This window comes from Crocuta crocuta, unplaced genomic scaffold (genome assembly GCF_008692635.1).
Source record: "Crocuta crocuta isolate KB4526 unplaced genomic scaffold, BGI_CrCroc_1.0 scaffold84, whole genome shotgun sequence".
NCBI classification, from domain to species: Eukaryota; Metazoa; Chordata; class Mammalia; order Carnivora; family Hyaenidae; genus Crocuta; species Crocuta crocuta.
The window spans coordinates 3,605,461-3,627,712 of NW_027530213.1; the positions used below are offsets into that span (position 1 = coordinate 3,605,461).

Sequence of the window (22,252 nt, forward strand, 5' to 3'; positions counted from 1 at the left end):
TCCCTAACTGCCCAAAAGCAAACATTTTCATGAGTTGGATAGGTATTTTTCTGGCCTACATTATGTTTTTACTGCTTTTTTTTTTCATTCAACACTGTTTTTTAATAGTCAATGTTTTGAGAGAGAGAGCAACGGCAAGAGGGGGAAGGGTAGACAGACAGAGAGAGAAAGTCTCAAGCAGGCTCCATGCCTACTGCAAAACCTGACACGGGACTCAATCTCACCACCATGAGATCATGGCCTGAGCCGAAATCAAGGGTCAGATGCTTAACCAACTGAGCCACTCAGACACCTCTCAACCCTGGTTTTTAAACCAATTAATGCTGATAAGACAGTTAACTTATTCCACTGCGATCTAGTATTTGGTTCGTTCATTCACTTAGTCAACAAATATTTACTATTTACTAGTAAGTACTTGCTATGTGCCAGGCAGTTTGTCAGGCAGTCTAGATTCAAGAATGAACCAACCAAATAAAAAAACCTGTCCTCATGGAGCACACACTGTAAGGGAGGACACACAGTAAACACAGTTGAAATAACACACACAGGATGTTCAATACTGATAAATACCAAGAAGAAAAAAAAGTAAAGCAGGGAAAGAGGACAGCAAACATCTAGGCAGGGGCAGCCTTGCCATTTTAGTAATACGGCCAGAGAAGTTTTCACTGAGAAGCCAACTTATAGTTAAAAAATGAAAGGAAATACGGGACTAGCTCTGGGGAAAGGCATTCTAGTTCTACGCAGAGGGAAGAACAAGTACAAACTGGGAGTGGGCCTGGAACACATAAGGAGCGGTGAGGCGGCCAACCGGCCAACACACAGTGAACACAGGGCTGCGGGGGGGAGGGAGCGGGAGGGGTGACAGAACGGCCAGCCTCTGAGCTAGTGAAAATACCACATCCACTGCTGCTTTAGCAATGGACATGCAGGTCTCTGCATTTCTGTGCCATCAGAAACAATACTGCAATAACCGCTCTGTGTATTTCCCCATGTGCACATACGACAAGAATGTTTGTGGGGTACATGTGCTTAGAATCAAATAATTACAACAGTAGAAGCATATGATAGTGCTCTCCAGGCTGGCTGCACCCAACTCTCACCCACCAGTTCACGGAGAGTTCCTGTTAGTACACACATGCACCAACACTTGGGACCGCAGGTCTCTTTAATTTCTGCCAATATAAGTCCCCAAGTAATACCACACTGTTTCATTTGCTCAGGCACATGAAGGCCTGTTTGGAAGCTCTCTATTCTGCTCTTGGCTTCATTTTTCTAACTGTACAATTTTAAGTTCTAGGAAATAAAACATAATTTATTTCTATTGCTCATTCAGGATTTCTCTTCTGTGAAGTGCCTATTTATTTTGCTGGCCCATTTTTTCCTGGGTTTCTTATTTATTGTAGTTCTTTGCATATTTTGGATATAAATCCTATCAGTTATCTATGTTTTTTATATGACAAATTATCTCCTCCCAGACTGTGCTTTCATTCATGGTGTCTTTTGACATACAGAAGTTTTTAAGTTTTATATATTCAAATTTATTAGGTTTCCCCCACCCCCAGATTTGTGCATTTTGTATTATTTAAGAAATCCTTTCCCACTTCAAGGTTGTAAAGACAGTCTCCTATAATTCATCCTAGGTTTTAAGTTTCATTTTTCATAGGAAGGTCTTTAACCCATCCAGAAAGTGCAGATACTGACATCTCAATCACTGAAGTGCCCTTCAGACCCTCAACATTCCTATGGGCTCCCTGTCTTCCTTGGACTAGTACAGCCTCACTACTGTGTTTAAGTATCCTTTCTGATTATGGGACTGAAGGTTTCCCTCTCACACTCTTGAGCTCTGCATAATTTTATCCAGCATTTTTACATATAAATTTATATCCTGTCCACAGATTTCTCACAAAGTTATATGGCATTACTTGCTGAATGTAAATATAAAAGAAACCTACCTTTGTCCAATTGCTCCTTAGAATAGTGGCTCTCTTTCCATCACCAAGTGCATTTCTAAAAAGAAAAAGAAAAAATATTCATTTTTATGCCTTTAATAAAGACATTATATATTGTGTATCTATTTGTACATCTTGAATTTTCCAGAAATAGCCTAGTTTAAACAATTTTTTTAATTTTCAAAAATCCATATATGTCCATTATAGGAAATTTGGAAAATACAGAAAAGTAAAACAACAGGAAAAAGTCACCTAGAGTCACAATCACAACTACCCAGAAATAACTACTTTTCTTATGTCTGAAGTTATTTCCTACACGTATCTTAACTACATCTATGCCTAACTTGTTATTATTTGCATGGTTCTTCTGCACCATTTTTGCACGTCAGCCAGACTTTTGATCTCCAAAAATATAACTCCCAGATCTTTCACACATCAGCTAAGTCACAGAGGACAGAGCATAAAAACTGAAATACAGATGGGAGTTAAGTTCAATACAATCGCTAACTCTCTTTGGGATTATTTAGGAAGTTATTAACCTCTCTAGCCGCTTTCTCATACGAAAAATGAGAGTGATAATTATAATTATTGTAAGCCACTCATGACAATCTCACTCTCCTTTCCACTGACTAGTTTTGGGGTAGTCCTATAACCCAGTGCTGGCCAATGAGAGCTCAGAGGGCTCATCACTCTTAAAAAGAGATTACAAGGAACTTACACTACCAGACAGCAGTACCTTCTAAAAGACTATATACAGATAAAAAAAAAAAAAAAAAAACNCAGATGACCTGACCAACAGATTAGTACAAACAAATCAGAAATAGATGCTGACATACAGTCATCTGATCTACATGACAAACATGACCACTGCCATGCATGGAAAAAACATGTATTCTTAAGAAATACTGAAGAGGCAACTAGACATTCATGTCCATCCTGAGCCCTGCCTCACACTAAATCCAAAAATCAACTCCAGGTGGACTATACATCTAAATATCAAAGTTAAAAAATCAAGGTTTTAAAAGAAACATAGAACATTTTGGTGATGTTAGAGAAAGCAAAGATTATAAACAGAACCCAAAAAGTGCTCATCCTAAAGGAAAAAACAGATACATGGTACTGTGTTAAAGTTAGCATCATCTGTTTGTAAAAACAAAACATCAAAAGTGAAAAGGCAAGCCACAGAATGTGAGAAGCTACTTGTAATACATATATTTGGTCAATGACTCACATCCAAAATAAAAATTTTTTAAAACCTAATGAATAAGACATTCAACTAAAAAGGGGGGGAAAAAAAGATCCAAACAGGCACTTCACGAAAAGAGAGTATCTAAATGGTCAATAAGCACATGACAAGATGCTCAACTTAAATATCCTTGATCAACTTAAAGAAATGCAAATTAAAATCACAGCAACGTGTCATTACATACCCATCAGAATGTCTAAATGAAATGACACAAAATAATAAGTGTTAGTGAGGACGTGGAACTGAAACGCTCATATACTGCTGCCAGGAGTGTAAAATGATACAACCAGACAGGAAATTATGCAGGAAAGCTGCATGTAAGCATACCCTTGTCGCAGCAACTCCACTCCTTAACTATATTCTCAACAGAAATGAATACGTATGTTCACAATGATACTATCTGTAAAAGCCAAATACTAGAAACTACCCAAATGTCCATCAACATTAGAATGGATAAAATGTGGTATATTCATGCAATAGATGAACACTTTACAACTACATGCAACAATATGGATCTCAAAAACAATGCTGAATGCCAAACATAAAGGAGCACATATTATATGACTGTTTACATTGCACAAAAACAGGCAAAACTAACCCGTGGCGTTGGAAGCTGGGATAGTAGTTATCCTGGGGGAGGAGGTGGGCAGACTGGGAAGAGGAACAAAGCGGACTGCTGGGGCTGTGATCTGGGTGTCGATCTTACACATGTAAGGTGCTGGGACCTTAGACACGTAAAGTTTCAGAAAATTCAACCTATATACATATGAATTGTACACTTCAAGTACGTATAATTTTTTTTTTTTTTGAAGATTACAAGAGCCATTCTTTTGCTGGAGACTAGAATGTCCAGTTTAACCCCTGAATTACAGTAACCGGAGGAGGCAGCCTGAGGTCCAAGTCACACAGTGGGGCTAGAAAATCTCTAGGTCTTTGAGGACATTGTTGAGCCACTAAATATACAACCCTAGAGCCACATTCTTCTGGATTTCTTGAATGAGGTTAAGTTTTCTTCACCATTTAAACAGGGTTTTCTATTATTTGCAACCAAGTACATCATTATACAATGGCATACCTCATCTCCTCATTACTTCTCTCCCCCAGATACTTTTAACAGCTGCCTCTACTGTCACCAATTCCTCTCATCCCAACCCACTCCAACCCAGCATCCATTCCAAGCTTCTCACAGACAGCTCTCCCTAAGGGAACTAAAAGATGTTCTTATTGCTCAGTCTAAATTCCATTTGGCTTCTCAGCAACAACAAGCACTACTGGCCACTCTCGCTCTCTGTTGCTTCCATGATATCAAGCTTCCAGTTTTCCTCTTACCTCTCTGGCTGCCTCTTAACAGTCTCCCAAGCAGGTTCACCTTACCTTAACTGGCTGCTATTTTTGTCCCTCAAGGCTCAGTTCTAGTTCTCAGTTCATCCTCACTCCAGACCAGTGGGTCTCAACCTTGGTTACACATGAGTACTATCTGGGGGGTTGCTAGAAGCCCAATTAATTAAAAATCTCTGGTTTGGGGATATTTCTCCCAAGCTTGATTCCAGGGTTCAATAAAAGTTGAGAACTCACTCCCCAAGCAACCTCACCCATATCTACAACTTCAAATGATCTAGGTTAACCACCCCAGAATGTGTCTCCTGCCCAAATCTTTCCCTGGAGTCCCAGACCCACTTAACTCATTGCTGATGTGACATTCCAACTGGGATCCTTCAAGGACACTTCAACTCAGGATGGCCAAGAGTGAAGTCAAGATCTACTTCCTACAAATTTATCTCTTCCAGTGATCTCAGTATTAAGGAGGGAGCCCATAATCCAAGTTTCTCCTAAAGGCAGAAACTTCTTTTTTTTTTTTTAATAGTTTATTGTCAAATTAGTTTCCACATAACACTCAGTGCTCATCCCCACAAGTGTCCTCCTCCAAGCCCATCCCCCCCACCCCCCACATCCATCAGTCCTCAGTTTTTGTCAGCATTCAAGAGTCTCTCATGGTTTGCTTCTCTCCCTTTCCCCCACCATTTCCGCCCTTCTTCTCCCCCTTGTTCCTCCGTCAAGTTCCTCCTAATCCTCCTATACGTGCAAACATATGATATTTGTCCTTCTCAGGCAGAAACTTCTTAATAGCTCCAAACACCAAACTATAAGCAACCTTTGTCCCTTCTACTTTCAAAATATCTCGAATCCTCCACTTCTCCATTTCCACTACCATACCCTGCTCCAAGCTACCATCATCTCTGGCCTAGAGTACTGCAACAGGCTCCTAACCCACATTCTTTCTGCATCCCCTCCAAACCCATTCTCCTCACTACAACTAGATTGATCTTTTTAAAGTATTAATCACACCATCTCACCTCAATTTAAAATCCTTTACTCCCTTCTTGAGGCTTTTAAAGGCCCACAGTCTTAATGTAGCCTACAAGACCCTCCTTGGTCTAGCCCCTGACCACCACTCCCCTCTTCCGCTGTATTTAGGCCACCTGGCACACTATTAATTCCATGAATGCAACATCCTCCCTCTTACCACTGATCCACTATCTACAATATGGGAACTGTGTCTGTTTTTGCTCATTTCTGACATACCTAGAAGCAGAACTCCAATCACACTGGCTGAATCAATGTTGAATGCTATTGTTATTATAATTAACATGACATACAATCACATATGTTGTAAATACTACATGCATCAGTGTGCATGTATATAAATACATAAAAGCATGAACATATTTTTACATTTACTAGCACATGACCATGTCCTCCTACTAAAACAAAGTGGCCGTGGTAAATTACATGGGGTTACTGTTCATCCAACCTAGTACAGCCTGAAACCTAAATACTCTGGAGGGCAGGTACACCTTTCGGAATAGCAATACCCTGAACAATACATCTCTGAAAACAGGAAAACTCAAGAAATGCAAATGGCTACTTACTCTTGAAGACTGTGTGACATAATGGTTAGAGCACTAAACAGAGGGTAAGAGAGAGCTCCAGCCTAGACAATCCAACTGAATACATGTTACATGGCAAAATGTTATTTCTCCAGCCCCCTCACCTATTTCTTCATATACGATATGCTGCATTTTGCCCTGAAACGTTAGCAATGAATACGTATTTCCCCTCCTCTAGCTTCCATGTAGATTTGCTAGATTATTTCTGAGCTATCTCCTTCCGTAGCCCTAACCTTTTCCCAGAGATGAATAATAACTACCTAATGAATAGGAGGGGCACTAATTGTATTGGCATAGCCTCTTTTTTTCTTTGCAATCTTTTATTGAACACCTTCATAAAACCAGATTCGTTTTTCCTCCAACCTGAAAGTTGACAAACGTCCCCATAGCCAGTTCTGTCTGTGATCATGGGTGAACTAAACAAGTCACTTGGCTATGAGGCTATCCCAATTAGGCTCTATTCTTTAAAAACTGTACCAGCTTTAGTGGTGAGACTGGATCACATTTGCCTGTCTTCCGTTTCATCTCTTAACTGATTCTGGCCTCGGGAGGGAAAAGAGATGCTAGTTACTGACTCTCTCAAATCACAATATAGGTAAGGACTTTGCAAGACATAAAAGGATTATCACTTTTTTTTCTTAATTATAAGTCATCACTATCAACGACTGACCAGACCAACAAAGAAATAGTAATACTCCTCCTCAAGTTCCTAGATCTTACAACGAAGCAGCAAAAGCAGGATTCAGATTAACTGTCAGTCTCTGCCAAATATGCAGTGACTGATAACCATCAACTGAATAAACACATACATTTTATATCAAAAGTTAGCATCTGGAATTAAGATTATATAAACTCTTTCATTTAAGAAAAATCAGCAATTTATCTACAGATATTCTTGTGCCTGAATGTAAAACATAGGTAAAAGGATAATCATTACAGAGCTGTATGTAATTTTTTAACTAGAAATAATTTATATTATTTTTTTTAATGTTTTATTTATTTCTGACAGAGAGACAGCATGAGCAGGGGAGGATCAGAGAGAGAGGAAGACACAGGATCTGAAATAGGCTCCAGGCTCTGAGCTAGCTGTCAGCACAGAGCCCAATGTGGGGCTCGAACCCATGCACCATGAGATCATGACCTGAGCCGAAGTTGGACGCTTAACCGACTGAGCCACCCAGGCGCTCCTAGAAATAATTTATATTCTAATACAAACTGACCAAAGCATGAGTAATCCATTTTGTAAAAGACTATGGAGCCATGAACATAAACAAAGGTGTATCTCTATATACACTGATATGCAACAAGCTCCAAGATTTAAGTATTGGGGGGGAAAAAGTACAACAGTGTGTACAGTATGCTCCTATGTTAAAAAAATGTATATATATATATGTATGCAAATGTATATGCACATTACACTGAACCAAACGAAACTGCCTATATTCTGACTCATAAAAATGGCAACCATATTTGATTCAACATAAGTGATTATATAGGCATAAGACATTAGGGAAATAGAAAAGGATCTGAAAAGAGGAATGAGGGCAGGGGTCTGAGCTTGGCAAGAGCTTTCAGTTTATTCTTTTGTACTTATGATGTGCATTTATTACTGCCTTTTAAAAAGCAGGTGAACCACAAAGATTGAAAAAATAAATTCAAAAGCTTCAAAAGCAAATTCAGTAGCTTGTAAAAATAAAGAGCCTGCGAAAGAAAGAGAGCAGCGTGAGCAATAATCTAACAAACCATGACACTCACAGTGATGCTCCACACACATGGTAAGATGTTTTTTACACAGGCTCCACGCCCAATGTGAGACTCAAACTCACGACCCCAAGATCAAGAGTCACACATGTTCTACTGACTGAGCCAGTCAGGCACCCCACACTAGGATTTTTTTCTATTCTCGTAGGAACCTACAATTGGCTTGATTTATGCCTTTGGCCTCAGAGAAATTCAGAAAAACACAAAACAAAAACAAAAAACTTGAAGTCACTTAAAGTCTATCTTCCTGTTACTAATCACAAGTTGGATCTAACAGAAAATGTATTATGATGGGTAACTAAATACTGAAGGTCAAAGTAAACACTAAGTTTAAAGTTCCATAATTTTCCAAAAGCAAATTAAAAAAACATCCAAGGCTAAACTTTCCCTTTCTCCAATTACAGTTCCCCTTATACAGTTTATCACATCCCATCAAAGATTGCAGATTTCCTCATGTGAGTACCAGAAGGAAACAGTAAGGAGGCACAGACCAATCATATAACTCACATAAGTACTATAACTACAGAAGCCGTAGATATGCCTAGCTGCTTTTTCTAGATTCTCTTTTAAACCAAAAATACCTGATTACTTCAATTAAAACTATTACTCTATAATGCTCTGTAACTGCCCAATCATATTTGAAAAGCAAACTTACAGAAGACATGAATAAAAGGACAGCTCAGCCACACCAGGCATTTTGGGGTACACTGCACAGTCCTGAGCCTGAAGTATTCAGCAGATGCTGTGGCAGGAGGTAGAGTATTTCCACACACACCGCCCTGCTCACCCCAACCCCGTTCCACGATTTCCCAAGTACGATATCCACAGACCTGGAGGTGCACACAGCTGATGAATGGGAAGGGTTCAGGTGGGCTCTTGGCCTCACCTACGTTCACAATTTGATCTGATCGGATTTACAAACTGATCTGATTTACAAACCACACCACCACCACTTTGACCGTTTCTGAATGAAGCATTTTCCCTACATGCCTCACCTCTGATTTGCCACCACTGGTCTTAAAATACTTATCCTCGTCTTTCAAGATTGCTTTTCACTTATTTTATCCTTGATGTTTAGGGAATGCTGCTTTTTTCTTTTTTCATCTTATCACGTGCATTTTTAATTTCACTATATCATTTTTTATCACATATTTCAAGTATACATAAAAGTACAGAGAGTAACATTAATATAGTCAACACCCAAGTACCAGCTTAGCAAGATCTTCACATTTTGCCATATTCACTTCAGATCTTTTTGCAGAACTTGTTACAGTTGACATCCACTGTGTACCAGGTTTCTTATCTCCGATCCTTCTTCCTCCTTCCCTCCCCAGAGAGAGCCACTCCCCTGGTATTTAACATGCCCATGCATTTAAAAAAGTTTGAATACATACTATTTAATAACTGTGGATATGTAAGTCATTTTGCATATTTTGAACATTATATAAATGGTGTCATACAAGTCATTCTGCAACTTGCTTTTTCACTCAACATTGTCATCATTTTAACTGCTATATAAAATCCCATTGTATGAATATACCATCATTTGTTTATCCATTCCCCCACTGAAGGACATTTGAGTTGTTTCCATTTCTTTACTCTTACAAACAATGCTATCGTGAAGGCTTGCACGTATCTTCTTGGGGACACATCTGAGTTTGGAGGATATGAGCCTAGAAGTGGGCTGCAGAGTATGCACATCTTCACCTTGCCAAATTGTTGTCCAAAGTGATTGCACCAATTTACATTTTCTCCGGCGGAGTATGCAAGTTTCTTTTGTTCCACATCCTCTCAAACACTTGGTATTATGAAGTTTTTAAAATTTTTGTCAATCTGATGGACATGAAAAAAAGACTCACAGTTTGTAATCAGCATGTCCTACAAGGATATTCGTGTTTATTGACTATATGAACATTTATTTTTAATTTTCTTGTCTGCTTTCACATCACTCTTCGATTCTACCATCACCTTTCCATGGGGATTAGTCATACAGACTCTGCATCCAGGCTGTCTGGGTTTAAATTCTGGCTCCATCACACCCACCTAGTATCTGAGGACACTTTGCTTGACCTCTCCCTTCCTGTTTCCCCATCTATAAAGACTCAGGAGCACCCACCTCACAGGGACGTGGAGGGCTGTTGAGCTCATGCGCATAAAGTGCTCAGCACAGTCCAGGGGGTTGGATGCTTTACCCCGTGTCCCACAGCTCCTCAGCCAGATTCCCAGGACAGATCTACTGAACCTCAGATGTGAGAGCCTTAAAACATCTCAACCGTGGCAACTCAGCTAAAGGGCACGGGTCCTTCTGCTGTCAATGGCATGAGTGAATCACTGGCAACATGTTCATTTCTCAAGTCACACTATCTACACTATTCACTTGGTCAGGAGTGAGACATGCTGTGGACTCAGAAAACATCCCTAGGTAACTGAGCAAGTCATGTAAACAATGGGCGAGAAGGTGGGAAACACCAACAAACCTGTGTGGCACAATGTTTCTGACATCACTTTGGCATCCAGTACATATAGGTGATCACGTAAGAAGGAAATGCTGCTGACCTGCCTCTAGTGAAAACTTAGATGGTGTCGAACCATAAGCTAGACCATCAGGAAGTAGGTATGCACAACCCTGCTCTTGACCTTTACCTCACCAGGCTACCTGGCTTCTATACTTCTACTTCGATGTACCTCATTTGCAGTACAGTTTTAAGACGATCCTCCTTGTGTGTCTAGCATTCAACCCTAATGAAAGAGGGCAGAAATGCCCTGGCTGGCCTCTCAGCTCTCGGAGCTCCCCTATGCAGAGCGGATGACCTTTAGCCCAATCAACATTTCGATTTTCACAAGAGGCTAGCCAAGTTGCCAACCTATTCACCTTGAAAGCACACAGATTCACCATCAAACAGCATAGGATATCTGCAATTCTGGACCTAGCCAGATGCAATAACCTAAGGCCATTTGCAGCTCATTTCTTGTCAGAACCAGTTGAGGACAGTGGTATTGATGGAAGACTGTGTCAAGCCCATCCATTCCTCTAGTCTAGATAGCCTCGGTTTATCCACGGCTTAAGCCATCTAAAAGCTGCATAACGTTAATACAGCGGTATTCTCCGAGGTGGTTGGATTACTGGTGATTTTTATTTTCTTCTTTTTAAACTCTTGTATTTTCCAAATTTTCTACCATGAGAATGTGTTCTGTTTATAATAAAAGAAAAACAAATGTTATTTTTAAAAGCTACATACTTGGAACATACTCTCTTCCCCACTCCCATCCTCCCGTACCCCAATGTAAGCACTGTAAGTAAAAAATCATCGAACTCTCTGCTTTCATTCATAAACTCCACAAAAAAACTTGTGAAACCCAAAACTGCACTTTCAGGGAGGCTTCAGCTTTGACAGTAAAGTTGTGGAGGTTCTCCTCTGGTCTTATCACTCAATGCATGTTCCTTGTAAGCCACCTAAGAAAGTTCTTCCAGAACTTTCATCAGAGAAATTGTTTCACCTAAACAACTTCTGTCCCCCTCCTCCATTGACAGCAAAAAATCTCATGTAACTTGTCAGGTTTTCTCCTTTTATCTTGGCAACAGAAAGGTCAAGCACAAATATGAATTATAACTAATAACTGTGTAGGACTTTATGCCTATGCAGCTTTACACTGAGGATCCCTAGCTCTAAACTGGCTTTTTAGTTTGTGTTGTTGTGCTTATAATATTCTTCTACTGAGTGGATATATTCCTGAAGCCATTCTACACCCACCTTACAGTAAGGCAGGACATAACTAAATGTAATAACATACACTCTTCAATACTAATGCTTGTAATGTATAACCTAAAATTTTTAATTGAGTGACAATAAAATCACGTCCCAGTGTCAATAATCTTTCTCAACTAATACATAAAATCTCAATGCAACATAAGAAAATAAGACTGAATCATGTAAGAAATTAAAGGGATTAATTTTTATTTCATTCTCATAGTTAAACCATTAAATGTCTTTTCTTTCTTCCACTTACAAATCAGATTTACTTAATTTTTTTATATTCAAGATACAGGAAAGAAATAGCAAAGATTCTTCCTGAATTATAAAGATCAGTTAAAGTAGCAAAAGGAAGTAATACAGGAATGCTCGAGATTCTCTCTCTCTCCCTCTCTCTCTGCCCCTCTCCCACTTGTGCTGGCTTTCTCTCTTTTAACTTTTAAAAAAAGGAGGTGACATAGGTATTATAAACACAGATTTTGATACCATCAGATAAGATATGTGTTCAAATCTTAACATCACTACTCACTAACAGTATGAGTCCCCCCCAAATTTAAATGTGGAGAATAACATTACCTATTAAGTATTGTGAGAATTAAGAAACACAGGTAAAGTACTTAAAATAGCACCTGTTTTCCACTCAAGCAAGAGCTGTTGCTGTCATTGTTATTCTATATAAAGCCTATAGAGTCCCTTTAACTATTTAACTATTTCTGCCAAAACTACTGAAGGATTTTCCTGCATATGGGCAAAACAGAAATATTTCTCAAAAATGGGTAGTTAACAGCTCAGTGACTGGGGTACTCTGACCAACTTACCTAAACTGTCCAGTGCGAAGAAAACAAAGAGCTCGGTTACCATAAAGAAGGTGATTTTCGGGTCTTTAAAAGAAATAATGTTTAGTCAGTAAAGTACATACATACGAAACAACTAAAAAGCACATAGAAAACATATAAGGCATGAAAAATTTTTCAAAAACATTACATATATGTGGCAGAGCAGAAGAAATATAGGATTTGGAGGCTTGATTGGCTAAGTCCTGGCTCCTTCACTTCCTACCACAGTAACTCTGTTCCTACATTTCCCTGTATTCAAAATGTTCTATTATTTCTGCCTAGCTCATAGAGATGCTGAGGAGATAAATTTTTAATGAGGCATATTAAAAAGTTAGCAAACCACAAGTGTGGTATAGGTGTAAAGGACAGAATTATATTAAGTCAGGACTATACCATTTTGACAAAGAACTCTGGAAGTCTGTAAACTGCAACAATAATTTAAATAGATTCATTTCAAATTTTGTCCTTTCTAGTTTTATCTGTCTCTTTCTTCAGAACAGAGCCTTACAGACGTGGTGTGCTACCTTGATTCACTCACTCCCTGTGGAGGTGGGCAAGGCAGGAAAGAAGGTAGCTGTCTACAACACATCCTCCAAAGGCTGCTACAATACTAGGTGGCCCAGCTAACATGTCAGTAGGAACCAAGTGAGTTGCACATGCAGGAATGTTACAAAATTCTAGCAGCTACGCAAACAAAAGATGAGGGGTAGAAAGGACACACATATTCTCTCAACAATCCCAACTATTATCCTTTAAAAGGGTTGAAAGCAAAACTTCCTAAATGGGAATTTTTAATGTGAATCTTAAGTATTAGTAACTAACCCTTTTTAATCAGTTAACAGTCTGGAAGGTATCAGCTAAAGGCATAAAGAGAACAAGAAAAAAGAGATGACCCTATAGTGGAAAGCTTGAGAAAATGGGGCAGGGTAGAAGTCATAGTCACAATCCTACCTGACTTGCTTGAATTCTACTGCTTGGTTAAGTTCATCGACCTAGGCCATCCCTAATGCTCCTAATGCCCAAGGGTGAGAACATCTATTCTACTTGGCAAACTGAAATTACTAATTCTTTGCCTTGTTTTTACTTCTCCTGACTAGCATTCTAACTTGATCTGCCACACAAAAAGGATCTCATTGTTCCATTTTGCTCTTACCTATATTCAATGGCTCTGGTGTAATAGATAATAGCTATATCAAATCTTTCTTTTGAAAACTCTTCATTTCCTTTCATTTTCATTAGTTCTCCTTGCTGAGAAACCAAGGTGAAAGAAGACTCATAAATTAAGCGCAAAGGCAATCAAGAACCCAATATCTACGAAAAATAGCTCTAAGTTTTTGTCACTGACAAGAGAAATAACCTGGGGGGTTATTTATGTAGAAAATAAGAGCGGAATACCCAGTATGTTGGTATATGTATTTAAGTAAACCTGTCTCTGACAATTCAATGCTAACTTTGTTAAAGGAATATTAAAAAGTAAACAAAACCACATTATGAATAACTACTGATTAATCCCCTGTGTAAAGTATTTGGTAGGCCCGCTTTTAAATATACATACTGAGCCTGCCACAAGGAAGGGAAAAAAGTAGATGCAAGGTAAATTTTTAAGTTAGAAAATGTGACATTATTCAGGGGCACCTGGGTAGCTCAGTCGATTGTCCAACTCTTGATTTCAGTTCAGGTCATGATCTCACTATTCTGTGAGTTCAAGCCCTGTATCGGGCTCTGTGCTAACAGTATGGAGACTGCTTGGTATTCTCTTTTTCCCTCTCTCTGCCCCTCTCCTGCTTGTGTACTAGCATGCATGCACTCTCTTTCTCTCTCAAGTTAAATAAACTTAAAAAAAAAAAAAATGTGGGCATTATTCAATAACCTAAGTGCCAAAAAAACCCCAATGTATAAATCAGTAATATATAGGCAATGTTGAATAGATTAATTGCCAAAAAATGAAGCAGCGAAATTAGCAAGAATGAAATCAAAGACCCTCCAGATACAACTGAAACTTTTCACTTCATGTATACACTTTCAAAATAAACAGATTAAAATAAACTGGATCATATAAACGGCTTTAATTAGTGGATTAAATAGAACATTAAATATTTTCCTTTATCTTTCTTTAAAAATTTAATTACATCTTATTTACTGGGGCACCCGGCTGGCTCAGTTAGTAGAGCATGTGACTTTTGATTTCAAGGTTTAAGTTTGGGCCCCAAACTGGGTGTAGAGAGTGCTTAAAAATAAAATCTTGAGATGAGCACTGGGTGTTGTATGTAAGCCAATTTGACAATAAATTATATTTTTAAAAAATCATATTTCCTAGGACTGAATTCTATGATATGTGAATTACATCCCAATAAAGCTATACCAAAGAAAATCACATTTCCTCAACTAATTAAAAGCCTTTCAATTTAAAAAAAAATCAAATTTGAATTTTCAATTAACTCTTAATACGTACAATTTGATGTTTATATTATTCAACATTATACAAATTCAACTTAATAAATATATATCTTTAAAATATATATATAACATTAGAATATTCTGATCAAGATGTTGTTTTCCTGTTCCAAAACAATAAATATTCCAATTAAATTTTATTAAACCTGTTAATGAATTTTAAAGTATTTTTTTTGTGTGCTGACAGTGTAATTGAACTTTCTTTGAATGTTAGTAAAAGTTCTAACAGATAAATCTTAAAATATACTTACAAGTAAATATTTATTCTCACCTCTATACACTCCGCACAAGTTTGAGTTTTAAATTCTTCAAGCAAATTGCAGTTTTCTGTTATGACTTTAGTTATGTGATACTTGTCTAAATTTTATTTTTAGGAGAGAGTGAGAAAACAAATTGGTGCTGTTAATGTTCTAAAATGTAGGCTATGTAAGTCAACCCATAAAGTCAATTAATTAATATATCATCTAAATAACATGTGTCTTGTAATCTTTTACATGTACCAAATAATATAACTTAAAATACACAACTGATAAAATGTTTTAGAACACATTATATTCATTGCTTACTGTGAATATCATCTGTTTTATATCTAGCATTAAAAAAAAAAGCACTTATTATTATATTAGTTCTATTTGTAGTTAAAACAAATGTCAGTCATGATATTCCAAATAGGCCTCATAATTACTCAAGTCAGTTCCATAAACATTACTGAACACCTATGGTGTACCTGGCACAATGTTCAATAAAAATGAATATCTAATGACAAAAACCTGGAAAGTTCTCTAAAATGTATTTAACGTAACAAATAATTTTAAACCTCTTAATTCAACATTCTGACTCTCACGAATGAAATGTTAAAATAAGATGTTATCTGAAATACTAGTGTTTTAAAAATTTAATAAACTAATTAAAACACAGTAGGTAATAACCAAAATCTATGTTAAAAGTATACCACAGACCTTATTTTCTGTATTTTTAGCTGTTCTATAAAAAATATTTTTTTAAGTGGTAATAATTTTACCCTACAAAATCACAGTTAAGCCTCTAGCCAAACACATACATTTCCAAGGTGAAAAAAGAATGTAAAATCTAAGACTTCAGAAAGAATTTTGAAAGGTCACCAAATAAAGTAATTAATAAGAGATAAAGGAAAATTACAGGATAAAAACCTAGGCTTTGAAATCAGGGAATCTTGACTTCTCACCTAGGTTCTACTACTCACTAGACTGCAGAAATATCACTTAGCCTCCCAAAGTGTTAGTTTGCTTGTTTCTAAAATAAGGACGACCGCAGCTACCCTAAGACAGCTACTGTGAGAGAGAGAAAGTGCTGGAACCAAGCCCACACGGGCACCCAATGGGATACTGGTCCTCTACTTCTACCATTAAATCTACCCTATGATTCAAGGCCTCCAGAACAGTGAGGAGAACCACCTCTATCAATGTAATACAGCCCAGTATCCAATATCAGAAAATCCATGTTTAAGCTTAATTTCTCTCTACTACTTACATAAACAGTAGAAAATTTGACCTCTGCTCAGTGGTGATGGCAAATTACCAGTCATCATTAACTAAGGAGCCAAATACTTTCTGCTTCAGGATCCCTATAACTATACTATAAAAAAAATTGCTAACATTCAAAAGCTTTAGAGAAACTTTCACAAAGTAAATAAATATATAAGGCAGTTTCATCATACAAAGACTGATAGAGCCATCAGGGAAATGAAAACTATAATCTCAGCTCTTATTTATCTTTTGAATGAGTATGAGAATATATGTAGTGCCAGTTGTGGTCTTTTTTTTGGGTATTATATATAATAACTTAATGGCATTCATTAGGTAGGATTTTTAGAAGTATGATGTCATAAAAATCATTAAGACAGGAAATACAAAAGAATAAAACTAACTACAAGCTTAAAGTTCTCTTATTCAGTCTTTTCTCCTACAAAAGAAAAACACTTTTTAAAATCCTAAGAAAGGGATGCCTGGGTGGCTCAGTCGGTTAAGCACCCAACTTTGGGTCAGGTCATAATCTCATGGTTCATGAGTTCAAGCCCCACATTGGGCTCTGTGCTGATAGCTCATAGCTGGGAGCCTGCTTTGGATTCTGTGTCTCCCTCTCTCTCTGCCCGTCTCCTGTTTGTGCTCTGTTCTCCCTCTTTCTCTTTCTCAAAAATAAACATTAAAAAAAAAATCCTAAGATAAATAAACACACATTTCATTTTCCCAAATAATTCCTTTAAAAACGGAGTCAAGAAACAATTTAATGCATGTACACTTACACTCAGTGAAGAAAATACTTAACATCGGCCAACAATTGTCAACTGCTCCTAACTTAGGTAGAATTGTTACATCACCTGTGTATTTCACCCAATTCAAAGCTTCTTCCATTGCCAAGATTTTCTGTACCAAAAAGATGGATAAAGAATGTGACTTGGATATTAATTCTAAATTTACATGTGGCACCATATACATAACATATAGTATTTTAGGTTCTTAATACAAAATTAAATAATCTCATATTTTCATTATACTAGCACACAACTTAGAATAGCTGGACCCCAATATAAAAGTTAACAGATGCCATGGACTCACACATGTTACATCTTCAAGTAACCTCAGGCCACCCTCACAGAACAGGATGCTGCTTCAATGATTACAGACCTGGAAGTTGAGGTTTACAACCTGGCCAAAGGCTGCTCTGTGCAGCACGAGTACAATAACAGAAGGTGAATAAGAGGTCTCCGATCTCATCTAAACTAGGACTTTCACCCTTACCATAATGTTAAAGGTACAGAGATTAAAGTTCATGAAAGAGACTGCGTATTTAAAAATATTTTTGAAGGGCGCCTGGGGGGCTAAGTTGGTTAAGTGCCCGACTTCGGCTCAAGTCACGATCTCGTGGTTTGTGAGCTCAAGCCCCCCACTGGGCTCTGTGCTGACAGCTCAGAGCCTGGAGCCTGCTTGGGATTCTGTGTCTCCCTCTCTCTTTGCCACTCCCCCACTCACACTCTCTCAAAAATAAACATTTAAAAAAAGATTTAAAATTTTTAAGTTTATTTATTATGAAAGAGAGAGAGAACACACACAAGTAGGGGAGGGGTAGAAAGAAGAAGTCCCAAGCAAGAGCTGCACAGTCAGCAAAGAGCCTGATGTGGGGCTCGAACTCACAAACTGTGAGATCATGATCTGAGCCCGGATCAAGAATTGAATGCTTAACTGACTAAGTCCCCCAGCACTCTTGGGACTGGGTATTTTAAATGGTCTGTGGCAAACAGAATAAGGAGATAAACAACAGGAGAAAAGTGCAGCTGCTCAAATGAGCACTCAGTGCAAAGCTCTTCACAAAGAGTCAGGAGTTCACAGGAATGTTATTTGTACGTCTAGTACAAAATGACCTCAGGGGCACCTGGGTGGCTCAGTTGTTCAAGCATCCGGCTTTAGCTCAAGTCATGATCTCACGGTTTGTGAATTCGAGCCCCGTGTCAGACTCTGTGGTGACAGCTCGGAGCCTGGAACCTAATTCAGACTCTGTAGCTCCTCTCTCTCTGCCCCTCCCCCTTTCAATTAAATAAACGTTTAGATATAGATATAGATATAGATATAGATATAGATATGAAATGCCTTCAGAAGTAGTGGAGCTATTGATGCTCATGTCAGGCTTAAGGGAAACAGGTAGATGTTTATGTTATCAGTAGGATTAAAAACTGGCTTATCATTGTATCTGGAAATTATCTAGTAACTACCTATCCAAAATGTTCATACTAGAGACCTAATAATTTTATTTGGGAGAATATATGCCAGGTAAATAATCTAAAAAAGAAAAAAGAGCCAACTTGTAAAAGAAGCTCAAAATTATATTACTTACGTGGGAGAGAGAAGAAAATGATGCAAATCCCCAGAATAAGATTATTTAAGCAAAATATAGAAATCAATACTACCAAATGCTACATGTAAACACTAAACATGTGAATTCGAAACATGGGCAACGAACAGTGAGATGACTGCCATTTACTGGCAGTTGTGCCTGCCTCCTGTATTTAACACTTACATTTTCTATTTTATAACCAATTCTCAATAAGCCTCCAATAAAGAACGAATCATTCTGCAAAACAAAACAAAACAAAAATTAATTTCCTTATTCCATCAGTTACACCTGAATTTTCCAGTGGACAAAAAAAATCCTACATTTCATGAATACTGCTATGCATACAAAGTCCACTTCTAACAAGCATGTTCATGCCCAATTTACCTCTTAAGAACCGTGAAACAAGAATTCAGAAATAGTCTTAAATGGGCTTCTAATAATAAAATGACTTAATGTAACTTTTAGATGTATGGATTTTAAAGTTCTTTTACACCTAAACTTTTTTTTAAAGTTTAGTTATTTATTCCAAGAGAGACAGAGACCACATGAGTGGGGCAGGGGCAGAGGAGGAAGAGAGAATCTCAACCAAGCTCTGAGCTGGTGGAACCCATGAAACCACGAGATGATGACCTGAGCCAAAACTAAGAGTCAGACACTTAACCAACTGAGCCACCCAGGCGCCACACGCCAAATGTTTTATGAAACTACATTGGCTGGGACACCTGGGTGGCTCAGTTGGTTAGGTGTCCAACTTTCGTTCAGCTCATGATCTCACAGTTCATGAGTTTGAGCCCTTTATCAGGGTCTCTGCTGTCAGTGCAAAGCCCACTTGGGATCCTCTGCCCCCCATGCTCTCTGCCATTCTCCTGCTCATGCTCTCTCTCTCCAAAGCAAACGGTAAAAAAAAAAAGCAACTGCATGCAACTACACTGGCTGATAGAAGTTACAGCAAAAGATTATCAACAGGAAATAAACATCAGAATGTCTTTTACTTAAGTCTGCAATCATAATAATACCAAGAAAAACACTTGGCTTCATAACCAACTGAAGCAAGAAAAATTACCACATGGCTTTCAAGGGGGAAAACCACCCTCGGTGCAGTACAGGGATACTCCCTCAAATATGGCATAATAGAAGTTTACCCCAAAGACAAAGTATTTATTGTGCTGGTTGTGACAGTGGCATGACTTTATGCTGTAAGAGAGAACCTTATCACTTTCAGTGACGAAAGTTCAACCAGGAACATACTTTCATCTGTGACAAATTACAGTTTCTAGTCTTTAATGACAAAGAACAGTCCTAGATCTCATCATTCATGTCAGAACCATGAAAATAGTGGTCTATCGAATCTCTCAAATATGTAGCACACTCGGGTAGCAGAATAATGTCACCTTAAACCAAACTGAAACCATTACACGGGCCTGACGCTATATGGATATTTATATTCTTTACATACGGGGGATTCTACTACTTACCACAACTTTCTTTGCCAATTCCACAATATCCTCCATCAATTCTAGATGTTGCAATTTCTTCAAACTTATCTCAGAAGCATGAGAATTGCTTAAATACAAATTCATTTTTAAAAAAATCAGGTTCTTGTATATAAAAATTCACTGACTTTTATACTTTACTATATTATACCTCTATATAAACTGTTTGGGGAAAAAATTCTCTCTTACTTCACTCTAGGTAACAATAAGTTATTTACTAAGCAGACAAAATACTTTTTTCTCTCTTCTGTATAACAATACTGCTATTTATAAACAAGCATATTAATTTTCCCTAGGTAGGTTTCAAATCTACCATCTATGCTCTTCAGACACTCATTCATTACGTTACCATGATTAGTCATTCATATCCAAATCCAAAACATTATTTTTTTCCACCTTATAACATAAGAGTGAAGGTGAACAATATATAAAAAGACATAAGCCTTCCATTGCACTTGGAATTCCTTAATAATGGGCAACATGCTTACAATTGTTAATAGAAAATGAAGAAGAGGTAGTAGCTTACCTGGACTCCACACAAGGGTGCAACCGTGATATTACAGAACTGTGCTGACGTTGAAACAGAAGTGGCCAGAAGATGTGTATTTTAATGGCATCACAGTAATCTTGCAGGATAGAAACTGGTTTACTACACCACATATTGCAGATATCAAATTCTTAATTAGAAAAAAAGTACTCAATTAATATCTGTTCCTCATTTTGGAATAAATCAACACTGTTAATAAAGAAAAGGATACAATAGATATGGAAAGGTAAAAAAGAAGGGGGTGAGCAGAATAGGTGAAGGCAATTAGGAGGTAAAAATTCTGGTCATAAAATAAATAAATCACGGGACTGTAAAGTACAGACAGGATGAGGAATATCATCATTAACATGGTAATAAGTCTGTATGGTAACATATAGTAACAATTATAATGAGTATTTCCCAATATATATAAATGTCATACACTGGAAACAAATAGAATACCGTATGTCAACTATACCTCAACTAAAAATACATAAATTGGGGGCGCCTGGGTGGCTCAGTTACTTAAGCGTCGACTTCAGCTCAGGTCATAATCTCATGGGTTTATGGGTTCGAGCTTCACAACAGGCTCTGTGCTCAACGCTTGCTCAGAGCCTAGAGCCTGTTTCAGATTCTGTGTCTCACTCTCTCTCTGTAACTCCCGCATTCATGCTCTTCTCTTCTTTCTCTCTCAAAAATAAATAAACATTAAAAAAAATTTTTTTAAATACATAAATCAAGGCGCCTGGGTGGCTCAGTTGGTTAAGCATCCGACCTTGATCTCAGAGTCATGAGTTCAAGGCCTGCAGTAGGCTCTCTACTGGGCAGGGAGCCAAATTAAAACAAATAAACAAACATAAACCACAGCACCAGGGGACTTAGTCAGTTAAGCACCCGACTTCAGCTCAGGTCACGATCTCACGGTTCGTGGGTCTGAGCCCTGCATTGCGCTCTGTGCTGACAGCTTAGAGCCTGGAGGCGGTTTCAGATTCTCTCTTCTCTCTCTCTCTCTCTCTCTCTCTGCCTCTCTCCTGACCCTCCCCTGCTCATGCTCTGTCTCTCAAAAATAAATAAATGTTAAAAACAAATAAATTGAAAAAAATACATAAATCAAAAAATAAAAATGGAAAATATGTAGGACTGGTATGTTGATGTGAATGGATGAACCTCCCATCACAATCTTTTAACAAATTAAAATACCAATGTACTCACCTAAGTTTCTCTCACTTTGGGTAAAATCTTTATACTGCATCCCCTAAATAGAAAAATATTCTTTTGATTGGTATCCAGTGAAATGCAAAAGTAGTTTTCAATTTTTAATGTAAGGATTATCAGTATTAAAGTAACAAATTTCAGTGTGCATTTACTTATACACTTTGATTACAATATCTTTGCTTGGTGGTAAGTCTTTAGGCTGTTT

The 22,252-nt window shown here is 37.7% G+C and overlaps 1 protein-coding gene across 4 annotated transcripts in view; it reads right to left on the minus strand.

Annotated features, from left to right (window-relative positions):
- The window catches only part of TTC3 (tetratricopeptide repeat domain 3), a 122,462-nt gene that overhangs the window by 86,369 nt on the left and 13,841 nt on the right, over positions 1–22,252 (minus strand). For 3 of the 4 annotated variants that reach the window (XM_077765454.1, XM_077765453.1, XM_077765455.1), the window contains exons 3-11: positions 22,045–22,087; positions 20,833–20,983; positions 20,289–20,376; positions 18,997–19,050; positions 17,228–17,348; positions 15,218–15,303; positions 13,646–13,740; positions 12,475–12,537; positions 1,953–2,007 (exon numbers count right to left, since the gene is read on the minus strand). In XM_077765454.1, the coding sequence (XP_077621580.1) occupies positions 1,953–2,007; positions 12,475–12,537; positions 13,646–13,740; positions 15,218–15,303; positions 17,228–17,348; positions 18,997–19,050; positions 20,289–20,376; positions 20,833–20,983; positions 22,045–22,087 (756 nt within the window). Of the gene's footprint in view, positions 1–1,952; positions 2,008–12,474; positions 12,538–13,645; positions 13,741–15,217; positions 15,304–17,227; positions 17,349–18,996; positions 19,051–20,288; positions 20,377–20,832; positions 20,984–22,044; positions 22,088–22,252 lie in introns of those variants that run through there. The other variant, XM_077765456.1, reaches the window with a different exon arrangement.